The following is a 13,368-nucleotide window of genomic DNA, read 5'->3' on the forward strand; positions in this document are numbered from 1 at the left end:
CAAATAGATTCGCCGCGACCAATGGCAGTGAAAGTGTCGCAGAGAGGGAGGAGAAGGGGGTGGCGAGGATGACGATGACGATGAAGACGGAGGCAGGCCCACCATGAAATGAGCCCAAAAGAAAACAATTCCTGCAGGCCGAGCGAGTGTGACGCCTCTTTAATTGCCTTGGGTCAGCCGCCACGCGGCTTAGACGCAACCCGGGGAGCCTTGGCGTTGGCCCTGCCGGGTGTTTGTATCACTTATCACTTAAAAGTTCCACAAAAAAAGAAAATAGTGGTGGGTGGAGGAGGGGGGGGGACAAACGACGGTAAAGAAAGACTCGGATCCATCCCCTTCTCTGAATGGACTCTTTCTTCTCTTTTCTTCCTACGCTCTTTCTATCCACTATCTTTGACTCTGTGAGAAAATTCTCATGAATGATTTATACGTGTCTTGTTATCAGCAGCCATTTCTATAGATACCCCCCCACCACCACCACTGCCCCCCCCCCCCCCACCCAATGCATTCACCGAGACATTTGTGGCGTAATTGTTAATTTTAGCGCCAATAATGGCTTCAGATGGCGGGGCCGATTAGACATTTATTACACAATTAAATGAAACATACTCGAGAATCACAAAAGGGACCCCCGCCATAATTATTTCAGGCCATTAATAAAAGGGGGCATTAAATTATATTGGACACAAAAGGCAAGCCAAATAGATTTTCCATTAGAGCAATAGAAGCAGAGAGAGGGGTAATAGATCCTGCCTCAATTCACTCGCAAATTAATTGTTGCCCGGCCTATTTCCACTCGCACACACACACACACACACACACACACTGGAATGAGAGGACGAGTTGGTGGCCCCCGGTGTGTGTGTGCAGCCGTTATTATATAGAGAGAAAAAAAATGCCATTGTTTGACAACCTACAATAGAGACTTTCCATCTCAGTCCACCTCTCCACTTTTCCGACTCGGGCTTCATTTCCTCCTTTCAACTGTGAGAATAAACAGCAAGGAAGGACGCGCATGCGTCAGAACGCGCCCGCTCAACTTGAGAAGATTGGCATATTTCATCAAGTTTCCATTTGCGTTTGCTGTGACTTTGAGCAGGAATGGCTTCCTTCACTTTGCCGCTATGCTCCGCCCACACGCGCTGGCAAAAAAAGGGAGCAGATTTGTTGTCGAGGTTTGTCTTGAATACGCGGTTCAAAGTTGGGAGCGATCATAGAAAATCTGATGGACAACTTCTCCTTTGAATGACACATGAAAATGGCCAAAATGAGGCGAAGATGGACGTTTCAAACCAGCACCGCGGACTTCCTATGTCAGTTCGGGCATGTTGCCAAATGAAATTAGCCACTTTCTAAACGGGTTGTAATTTGAGAAGAGCTCGAAATGGTCAAAAGGAACCCAAGATGGCCGCCTCTTACCAATGTCCAAGACTTTTTGTGTCATTTCAGGTCTAATTCTCATGACTTTTTTTGCGGGTCTACTTCTGAATGACGTGTCTGCCAAATTTCACGTTGCAATGGGAAGTTAAACTGCAAAACAAGCCGCAACTTCAAAAGTCTAAAAAAAACAAGTATGACCGACATCCTGCGTCATTTCAGGCAGGAATTTTTGACTTTTTTTTTTGTGGGTCTACTTGTAATGATGGACATCCCGACCAAATATCGTGTTGCTAAGTGAAATGGACTTGGCTGCCCGTGCTGAATTTTCTGTTAAAAAAAAAAAGCCACAACTTTAGAAATCCTGGAAATGGAACGTTTTTTTTTTTGGTGAGTGACTTACAGTACCTACCAAATTTCATGTTGCTTAGAGAAACAGGCTAAATTGGAGGGACGAGGGCAGGGCTGAATTTTCTGAAGAGGCCAGAACTATAAAACATCCCTTGAAATGGCAAAATTGATCGGCGCGGATTTTGAGTTGTCTTGACGCATCGTAGCTCGTGTAAGTCGGACTGAACGATTTTAGGAAAAAATTGTGTTGCAATTTCTAGGCAGATATTGCAAATTCGATTTGATTTGTGATTTTTTTTTTTTTATTTAGAAGAAACTTTTTTTTTTTTTTACCCCGAAATGTTTAACGTTTTGTACTAATGTACATGTTCATTTTACATTAAAAAAGAAAAAGACTGTCAATATTTTTCACAGATTTTTGAAATATTATAAATATATATATATAAATATGATATACTTTTTGTAAAATAGACGTTCCATACTGCCCTCTCCCTATCCTTCAGGAACGCGACCATATTTGATTTTTTTTGGTGTGCAATAAGTCACCTTGCGCTTATCTCTGGCCGAGGTCAAACATGACAGACTAATAAATCATCAGCATTCAATCCCCAAAAAAAGGCCACAATTGTGCCGTTGTGCTTCATTACAAGTTCATTGTTAATTGGAACAATGGCTCCCCTCTTACAGTTTCACGTTCTGGACTGTCAATACAATTTCAAAATAAAATGATACTTTTAATAGTTGTCTCAAATTTCAAAAGTTTTCAACAGGACTCATGCTTGACATCGGAACGTTCACTCATTGCAACATTCGAGAAATAAACAGTCCTTGAAATCTCTGCGTTGTTTTGGTTGCGGAGGTACGCTAACGAGTGAGTGGCACGTGAGATGGTCCAAAGATCGCGAGACAATTTGAGGCAAAAAAAATAAAAAATTGTATAAAGATCCGCATAGCAAGGACATAAAAGGTGAGCCACGTTATAGCGGGGATTCATTCAACTTGGAAGTGAGATAGCGTTAGCATGCTAGCGCAACATGACTGCGGCTTCTTTCCTTGTTTTCCTCCAATGGATTTCTTCCAGTTAATGAAGGTCAGCGGTGAGTCACATCGTCTTGGCTTTTGTGATCGTTTATCACACCTGATCTCCGCCGGGCCCCTTTAATCCTAATTGTATAGTAGAATGTGGGCCGTGTGGACCCGCGCGCTCTTTGATGTTCTTCTCTTATCACCTTTGCCTCCCCTTATCCCTCGCTCCCCCGACAACCCCTGACATTTTTTGGAATATATATATAAATATATCCACTCTAATATGAATGTGTGTCTATGACTTAAGTTGGATGGATGCTTGCTTGAAATGTAATTTGTGGTACATTGCAGTGTCCGAATGCTCCCTGCAGGGTTGCTGTTGAGTCGCTCGACGCAAGCGTGTTCGCTCGAGACGATCATGAATTTGGTTTTTACATGGAATGGCTGTAATTTTCATAATGTTTAAAAAAAATTGGAATTGAAAAACGGAAAGGAAAGCCTACTAAAACAGCTAAGCTTTGGTTGAGGTAAATCAAAAGTATTTTACGTCGGGGCAGATGTACGCTGACTCAACATTTAGTATGATTCTAAATGGGATTGGTTTATTTCTGAGTACACCCGCTTCCTGGTTATGAGGATGTGCGCACTTATGCAACCAGATCATCTCAGTTGTTTGTTCGTTCTTGCCCTTTTGCAAAGATTAATATGTGCTTTCCAATGAAATTCTTGTGACGGTGGGTCACATTAAAGTTTGGAAATGATTCGCGTACATTTTTCTTTTCTGTTGATATCGCAAAGTCCTGACGTGTGAGCCGGGGTGTGCAGACTTGTTATATGTACTGTCAAATAATCGTGCTCGTTTGCTGACGTACAAAATATGAACGAGCGCAAGTCATCGGGACATATTTCATTTCTCTTCCGCAGCTGCGTCACATAAGATTCATCAGACACCCTTTGGAGCTATTCTGACTCGAGTGTGCACAGAATATTACACGCACGCACACACACACACACAAAAGAGGCTTTTCCACAAACAAGTGATATTATTGAAGTGAGGCGCTAAGAGGGAGGGCGAACATTGAAAGCTGCTAATAGTTTGCTTCTTGTTGGCTGCTGCTTTGATAGGTAGGAGGGAGGGGGGAGGGGTCGGGGGCTTCAAGTTGAAGGTCTCGTATAGGGAATATGAAGCGCTTCAGCACCACGGACAGTTACACCGGGAGAGGGAGCGGACACGTGTACGCATTGCAACCTCCACGCGTGCGCGCTCCCGCGGCAGGCTGGCTTTAATTAATGTTAGCTTGACCCTCGATAGATGGATAGAATAACATGAATATGACAGAGTTTTTATTGTTTGTATTTTTTTTTAATATTTTTAGAATGTGTTACGTTATCAACCGATCAACTCATCATCCCGTCAAGTGGTCAGGAAAAGCTCATGAGCATGCATAACATAATTAATGTAAAAAAAAAAAAAGTATATTATTCTAAATTTGCCAATACGTATTTTAAATGAGAAAATATTAGTTTTTATGTATTGATTAAACTCGTGTGTTTCAAATATCTTGGATTAAAATTGTAGAAATGGACAACAAAATCGTGAAAATCATCCTAATATAAATCTGTATTACTAATAAACAATCACATGAGACCCCATAATAATAATAATAATAATAATAATAATAATAATAATAATAATAATAATAATACAGTTATCATTGTTGCGCCGGTTGGATCTCCCCACCCTACCACCCCAACATAAGCGCGCGCGCACACACACACACACACACGCACGCACGCACGCACGCACACACGCACGCACACACACAGCATGCAATACACGGAATACATTTGATCCATCTTAAGAATAATTTTACCTCGTGCGCTGATGAGCCTCTCACGTCATCAGAAAGACGAAGTCGCCTCTTGTTCGTTTGCGCTGCACGATCACCACTTTTGCCTTCTTCATCTTCTTCTTCCCCCTCCCATGATTTTTTTTTTTTATGATTTTTTTTTTTCCCAGTGAGTAAACGACGTAAATCTTCCTGCTTCTTGGCGCATGCGCAGAGAGCTATAGAAAGCAGGAGAGACAGAGAGGGAGAGAGAGAGAGAGAGAACCTGAAAAATGCCCATCATCCCAAAATCCAAATTTCCTTCACAAATATTCAAATGTCGTCGTCTATTATTATGATGATGATGATGATGAAGAATCTTGTGTGAATCCTTACGCAATCTTGCAGCCTTTTCTTCAGCAGCCGTTGATATGTGTCTGTTATATATCACATAGCTGGCCCCGGGGCAGTCGAACAACACAGGCAACATAGTTTTTTAATATATTTATTTCTTTATTCATGCTAGCTAGCATGCTTTTATGGAGTCATTCCAAAAGACATCATTTGCATTTCTTGGGTGCGTCTAATTGTTGTAGTCATGGTTGCACTTGAGCTGCAAACTGTTTTTTTTTTCGGCCGCCTTGAAAGAGATTTAATTGGCATGTAATCGCGCACACCTTGTACGCAATTACAAAAAGAAAGGTTAACTTCTTCAAATTTACAAAAATTTACAAATGAGTGTAATGACTTCTTTGGAGTTGCCGTGTACTCGTTTGATTTATTTTCAATCAGTTTAGTTGTTTCATTGTGAGGATTATTTGAATTTCTTTGTAGAATTCACAATGTGCGAGTCGGGCTAAACATTTTTTGTCAGATTACTTTTGTCGTCACTATTGAAACTCTGGTTGCAAAAAAAGTGAGAGAAAGGAAAACAACAAAATGAAACAAACAAAACAGTTAATTGCCTTTGTAATTAATGTAAAAAAAAAATACAATATTTTTTAAAAGTCTATTTCTGGTTTTAGTTGTGACTCAATTTGGGTTTAGATTTAGGCCTTTTCAGGTTTTTTGGGGGGTGGGTTGTACTTTTAGGTGGATTTTTAAAAATGAAATAAAAACAGTAATTGCATTCAAATATAATACGTTTTTGTTCGAACATTCAATTTTTGGCATAAGCAAGTTTTTTGTGGGATATGTATTTTTTTTATAGAAAGAGCCCAACGAAACACTTTTTGGTGAGATTATCATATTTTGTCATGTTTTTTTCTTACATTTATTAGCATTTCCCTTTGCCTTTTTTTGGATCATGTGTTTTGGAACACATTGTTGGTATGATAAAATGTTTTGGTAGCATTCTTGAAAATAAGGAAATATAATTTCTTGATAGAATTACTCACATATGGTTGGATATTTTTGGTTATTATTATTTCCATTTTGGAATCCATCAAAGTTTTCGAAAGTGTGACACAATTTTGGAGAAGATTAGTTTTATTACATGGATTTTTTTCTTTTCTTGTTTTTTGTAGCATTAGTGCTATTTATTACATTCTCGGTATAGACTTATTATTTTGGGGGGCGTGGAAGCCTTGGAGGGTTCCCCCCATAGGATTATTGAAAAGGTCTTCAGTTATTGAAATTTCTCATCTTCGCCTCCCCCCAATTTTTAGAAGATCTATGACTTTTTTTTCTTTTTTTTTTTTACCATGGCAATGTTCTGTAGTTTCATTCCTGGTCCTCGGTTTTAGTTTAAGGTGCACGCACATTGCGCATCCGGCCAAAGAAGGTGCAAGCAGGTAGGTCGGAAGCAGGTAGGCAGGCGGTCGGGTAGTGTCCCTCCTCCGCCGGCGCGCACCGCACCTCTCGACCGCGCGTGACGTCACCTTGCGTGCAAAAACGCCGAGCAAGCCCTGCCTTTGAACTCGGCCGCTTTTGGCTCCGTACACTACGCGTTGCGCGCTCATTTGCAAGGCGCGCCAGGTGGTGCAGCTCGACGGACGAAGCCGCCAAGCGCTGCCACGAGCGGCTAACAACACCACAACAACAAAAAAAAAGAAAAAAGAAGAAGAGGAAGAAAGAGCGAGCGAGAAGAGAGAGAAGCACAGAAGGGAGCAAGGAGAGACTTTCTCGTTCACCTTTTTGTGGATTCTGCTTCTTTTCTTCCCAGGTGCATGCTCGCTGTGGTGGACTTTTTTTTGCGCGCGCCCTCTTTGGATTTTGCCTGTTTTTTCCCCTCCTTTTTTTTTTCCACTTTTTTCCCTTTTTTGTTTGCCATCCGAGCGACACGCGTGGCATGCCTACAGCGATCTCGCATCTTCCCCGCAGCAGGTGAACTCGAGAGAACTTTTTCCTTTCTTTTTTTTTTTTTCCCTCTCCTCCTCACCTTTTTCCCCCCTGCTTCTGCCCGCGTCTAACTTTGGATCCCGCCGGCACACGCGACAGGCAGCCATGTCCAAGCCGGCCGACCACATCAAGAGACCCATGAACGCCTTCATGGTCTGGTCCCGGGGCCAGCGGCGGAAGATGGCCCAGGAGAACCCCAAGATGCACAATTCAGAGATCAGCAAGCGGCTGGGCGCCGAGTGGAAGCTGCTGTCCGAGGCCGAGAAGCGGCCGTACATCGACGAGGCCAAGCGGCTGCGAGCGCAGCACATGAAGGAGCACCCGGACTACAAGTACCGGCCGCGGCGCAAGCCCAAGAACCTGCTCAAGAAGGACCGCTACGTGTTCCCGCTGCCCTACCTGGGCGACACGGAGCATCTGAAGGGCTTGCCGCTGCCGTCGGACGCGCTGCTGGGCCCCACGGAGAAGGCGGCGGCGGCGGCTGCGCGCGCCTTCCTACCGCCGGCCTCCGCCTCGCCCTACTCGTCCTTCCTGGACGCGGCGGCGGCGGGCTTCGGCCAGAAGATGGCCGACATGCCGCACGCCCTGGCCGCTGCCGCCGCCGCCGGCGTGCCCTACTCGTCGCTGGGCTACCAGGGCGCGGGCGCCTTCGGCACGCTGGGCGGCTGCGCGCCCACGCAGCATCCGCACGCGCACCCGCACACGCACACCCACCCGTCGCCCACGAACCCGGGCTACGTGGTGCCGTGTAACTGCAGCGCCTGGTCCGCGTCCAGCTTGCAGCCGCCCGTGGCCTACATCCTCTTTCCAGGTATGAGCAAGACTGGGATTGACCCCTACTCGTCCGCGCACGCCGCTGCCATGTAATCACGCGCATGTTGAGATTTTAAAAACAACAAACAAACAAACAAACAAACAAAAAGCAAGACTGACTCTTTTGCATGTACAGAAGACGGCGCGCTGCCGGAAAGCGGAAAGGACTTTTCCGCTCACGTTTCCTGCAGCCGCGTGCAAGGATTGTAAGAAATGTAAAATGTTTATACGGCAGCCTGCAGAAGAAAAAGAAGACTAAAACACAATAAGGAGGCCTTTAACTTTATTTATTGTGTACATTTCAATGCTGATTTGTGTTGATTTATCAACAATTATTATCCTCCCCTCAATTGGCACATACGGGTTATGTCAATGACGTCGCTAAAAGTAAATGGTTTGATTTCGCATTTGCTTCCCTTGTATTTTCTAATTTAATTTGAATGTGTATTTTTTATCGAAGAAAAAAAAATGATTCAAAAGATCAATTGTCATGTATCTATAGAAGGTTGACACCTCTTTGTTAAAACCAGCAAAGAGAAGAAGAAGAAGAAGCCAATAAAAAAAGACAATCTGTCTCATTTCATGCTTTTAAGCACACAGTTCTCCAAACTGACAATTCACATTTTGAAGTCAAGGCGCGAAATTGACATCTAAATCAAGCTCGGGAGCTGTTCTTTTCTTTTTTTTTTTTTTATTAAATTTGGAACTTTCTGGAGAACCGGGACGGCGGTCGAAAGAAGAGAGGAGGCCTCCCGGGATTGAATCCGCCTGTCGGACCCGTTTGGCGGCTTCGTGGCCTCAAAGGGGAGACCAGCCCTGGAGCTTACTGGAGGTGGATTTAAAAAAAAAACAACAAAAAAAAAAAACAACTCAAATCCAAACATGAAAACATCATCTTGCACTTACTTGTCTACAACTTTGACAACTCAGCGAAAAAAAAAGAAGCGGCGCCTTCAAACGAAGCGATCACGTGTTCCAACATGCGCGCAGCCTCATTAAAACAAAAGACTTGGCGAACACACACAAACGCAGGAATTCGCGTTATGTGTGTGCGCGCGTGCGCGAGTGTGTCAACTGGGAGGGTTGGAACTGGCGCGGGTGAGCGCGCACGCGCGAGCACGCGCCTTTTCTAATTAAGAATTTCATTTTGCACGTGCAAATTGTTGACTTTATCTGGCGGGAACATATGCTGCACACAAGTGGAGGTGCAATCTAGCCCTGGGGGGGAGAAAGGGAGGGGGGGGGGGCATTTCGCTACGCACAGCTTGTAAATGAGGATACTTGAAGTTGGACACCTCCAAAAATTGGGGGGGCGATGAGTTGTTTGAAGCTGGAATTTTGATTGTGTTGTTATGCATTCACATTTTCATCATGCAATCGTTGCCTTATTTTGTGGCATTTTTTTTTAAATTTCTGTTCAATCTTATGATTATTTTCAAATGCATGCAGCGTTTTGAGGCATCAGTTTTTTCGGGGGGGTGTTTTTATGAAGTACAATTATTACAAGTTATTGTAATGACTTCTGATTTTGTTGCTGTGTGGCGTTGTTTTGTTTTTTTGTTTGTTTTTTTTAGTTTGCACAATGCACAAGACGTAATTTATTATAAAGGCTCTTATTGGCATGCTCAATTGGGATTAATTTTGTTACGTAATATATTTTTTAAGGAGCTTTCATGTCACAATTGTTTACTTGTATGATTAGGGTCTATTTCATTTTGTTCCTTTTTGTGTTTTTTTTTCTTTTTAAAGTCAATGGAGATTTCACCATTTTTAAAACTCAAATATCTTTGTGCACTGAATTTCTAACATATTTTTTTAGACTTCTTAAGTTTCCTTTGCTTTTATGAAGTCTTCATGTCATGTTGACGCCCAATTATTAATCATTCCATTTCTGCTAATTTCGTTTTTATTGATTACCTTGTTTTTTAGTGACACTACTTTTTAAAGACCATATCAGAACGCTGGATTTTTTTTTTTTTTTTTAAATGATTTGTATTTTCTCATGACGTTTTCATGACACTTCAAATAAAAAATAGCTTTAAATGTAACATTTTTTTATTTTGTTTTCTTTTATAGTAGCTTTGTTTACATCACCTTTTTTATTTTCGAGGATTCTGACCACTCCATTGGATTGTTTTTTTAATCATTATTTCAGGGCACCCAATTATTAATCAACAACCTTATTTTGTGTTAACACAGTTAATTTTTTTCAAAATGTTTGCATGCTTTTTATTTACTATACTATTTAGTGCTCTTTTTAATTTACATTTATAATTTTTAATGACATAGTCATGACGCTGCAAAAAAAAAAAAAGTAGCTTTCAACTAGACAAGAAAAAACAGTTTGTAAATAATGGAGTGCTTGAATGCCCTTTTTCATTTATTTGACACCCTGCGTGGACTCGCGTGAATCCAGCAGCTCTTGTGCTCTTATCTTCTTGGCAGAACCACATCATCCTCATCACAGCTTCTGAAGGAGAATTGTTCTTCATTTGATTTCATTTCTCAGGCAGCGCGCCTTTCCAGGTCATTTATACGCTTCATTTGCTGATAAAAAAAAAAAAGAAAGAAAATCCACGGGGGAGGGACAAGGGGAGGGCTACTTTTCACTAAGATCCACTTAAAAATCAAAGACAATTAACGCTTTATTATTATTTTTTTTTGGGGGGTATGTTTAATTAAATTGTCTGCACTTTGTGGCGTTTATTTCAGATTGTGTGTTTGAAAAGCAGGAGATGTGATCAAGAAAAGCAAGCAAGAACGTGATGGTTGTGTGGGCGCCAAACGAGCGAGGATAAAACTGATCTCATTTCAGCATATTAAATATTGTCTCCCAAAAAGGATGAAAAGCACCCTCGTCGGTATCTGAAATTGAATCTGGGATAGCATTTGCACGTGGAAAGGCAAGAAAAGAGACGGGAAAAAAATAGTCTGTTTTGTTGTTTGAAGCAGGATGCTCTTTTTTTTTTAAAGGCAAAAAAAAAATGATAAAAATGCAAAAAAAATCTATATTTAAAAGGAGGAAAGCTTAGGGGGAAAGGAATCACATTGCAACGCTTGTTTAAAGGTTTATAAAATGTGATTTGCATCCACATTTTATTTCCAAAGACACAGGATGCCCATTTATAATTTTATTAAGTTTGTTTTTTTGTTTTTTTTGTCCCGGTGCATTTTGGATTTTTTACGGTCAATCAGATCAAAGACATATTTTACTCAAATGCAGACTTGAATCCCAAAAGTTGATTTTTGTGCACAGGAAGGTTTTTTTGAAATAAGATTTCTTTGATGTATAATGTTTGCATTCTAGGATCAAGCAGATGGAAACATTTGATGGCACGTTAATGAGATCAAAGTCGTCTTTTACCCAAATGCAAATTTGCATCCATTAAGTTGAGGTTTGTCGTCAGGAAGACATTTTTCAAAAAGTTTTCTTTGATCTACAATATTTCTATTGTATCGTCAATCAGATCGAAACATTTTCTGAATTCTATAGTCGAAAAGATCAAAGTCATCTTTCACCCAAACGCAAAGTTGCATCCGAAATGTTGATTTTGGTCATTGGGGAGACATTTGAAAAGATGTTTCCTTTGATGTTTATTCTTTCGCCAATCATATGAAAACTCTTTTAGAATATAGAGTCAATAACATCAAAGTCATCTTTGATCGAAATGTAAAGTTACATTATTAAAGTTAACTCGTCATCAGGAAGATGTTTTTTTGAACACATTTTCTTTGATGTATAAATTTCGATGACATCATTAGCGTAAGAGCACAATTGCCCAAATCTTTTTTCTTTTTAACTTTTGGGTGAACAAGCAAAACACACACACTCGATACGACAAAGAAGGGTCCAGTTGCTCTGCTACAATTTTTGCAGATTTACCATGACAACACGCACATTGGAATTATATTATTAAGGGTGTGACCGTAAGGTAAAATTTAATACGCTAATCTGCTATTCGGCTAACGATGTAACATACACACACACACATTATTTTTGGAGTGAATAAAATTGAGTTAACTGAGTTAAAATATTTAACTGCGTTCAAACAAAATTGTTTCAGTTAATCTCCAGTTAATGCTTTAACTTTGACAGCCCTAATATATATATATATATATATATATATATATATATATATATATATATATAATTATTCTTTACTGAAATGCAAACCGGCTTCCATAAAGTAGATTTTTGTCAATTTTAAACATCATTTTAAATAATAATCATAATTAATGGTGGTCCTTCAAATGGAGTGAAGTGTCTTATTTTTGTCGAGAGGGCGTTTCAAAAAAGGTTAGATTTTTTTTTGGATATATGATCCGTGTGAACAAATGCCTTTTTGACACCAAAGCAAAGTTGCATCAATCAAGTTTATTTTGGTCATCGGAAGGAGATTCTTTTTAAACAAGTACAAAAGTTGAATCTTTCTGAGCATCAAAACAGGCAAAGAAAATTATTTAGCAAAGTCTTAAAAAAAAAAACACACACGCTGCGTTCCAATTACTTGATGTAATAGGAAAATGAAATACTCAATCCAAATTCCTAATATTGAAATGTAAAGTCGTGAGTCAACATTCAAGTTTACACCCAACAAATTGCTCGTCACTATTTAATCAATCAAATAAATAACTGACCAATTTGATTAAGACTTGAATTTGAATGCTTTTTGGCCGTCGTATTTATTTGCTTCCTTCATGTCATCACCATCTGTAATTCATTTGAGCAAGTCCGTCAACAACAATTGTGCTTCGCACCGCTTAAAGCTCCACATTTTCTCCTGACGCCATCTGAGAAGTTTGTCGTTTTTTCCGGTCATCCGGACCGTCCGCCTCTTCGTCGCTGCCTCGTATTGCGTATTGTGTTTAACCCCGCGCGTTTCACAACGGTTATTGTTGCCACATGGCCTTGTTGTTTTCCCACCGACATCACAATGCCCGTCACGGCTCTTTCTGCAGACCGAAACTGAGCGACGGACTTACAGAGCAGCGTGCCGATGCGCTTACGAGTGACATACTGTACTTTTCCAGGCATGAGAGAAAAAAATCTTGTTGCTTCCGATCTTTTCATTACAATCATTCAGTATCATTGAGGGAAAGCTTTGGATAGTTTTGCGACATTCCACTGCGTTGCTGTTATTGATTTATAACGACGCTGTTGTTCGGGCGAGTCCATTTTTTTGCTTTTAATTTTTTGACAGCACAAACTTGAGATGATTTCAAGCGCTGTATGGTGGCAGCAATGCAACTCACTTCACACTGCGCAGTTGTTTGCCAGATTGAATTAGTCAACGATTATTCCAAAACGTTTGCTTCAATAAAATAATATCGTATTACTCAGGCATATATTCTTTATCTTCTGCCAAGAAAGACTACTAAAACGAGATTCTCCCTGTAAAGCCAATTCACCATTTTTCATTTTTAAAGTGTTTTATTTTGTTTCTTTTGAAGACGCACACCCGGCTTTTTGTAGAAAACGCTAATTGGCGGTTTAGCCACATTTTTTTTTTCAAGAATTTTAATGGGTTTAAAAATACAATGTATTGTTATTATAATTTTTTTTTAATGCATTTATAATGGCCATCAGTCATTCTCAAATTGTTACTATTTACGAACCGGCTTCGTCTCTGTG

At 40.6% G+C, this 13,368-nt stretch overlaps 2 protein-coding genes across 4 annotated transcripts in view; both read left to right on the forward strand.

The window, feature by feature from the left end:
* The window catches only part of LOC148324956 (heparan sulfate 2-O-sulfotransferase 1-like), a 129,012-nt gene that overhangs the window by 75,636 nt on the left and 40,008 nt on the right, over positions 1-13,368 (forward strand). The gene's annotated exons all lie outside the window — the stretch shown is intronic.
* sox14 (SRY-box transcription factor 14) lies at positions 6,278-8,949 on the forward strand. Its single transcript, XM_088312901.1, has one exon. The coding sequence runs from the start codon at positions 7,029-7,031 to the stop codon at positions 7,788-7,790; it is 762 nt and encodes a 253-aa protein (XP_088169027.1). The 5' UTR covers positions 6,278-7,028; the 3' UTR covers positions 7,791-8,949.

This window comes from Idiotropiscis lumnitzeri, chromosome 13 (assembly GCF_059441095.1).
Source record: "Idiotropiscis lumnitzeri isolate Australia: NSW breed Sydney's pygmy pipehorse chromosome 13, RoL_Ilum_1.0, whole genome shotgun sequence".
NCBI lineage: Eukaryota > Metazoa > Chordata > Actinopteri > Syngnathiformes > Syngnathidae > Idiotropiscis > Idiotropiscis lumnitzeri.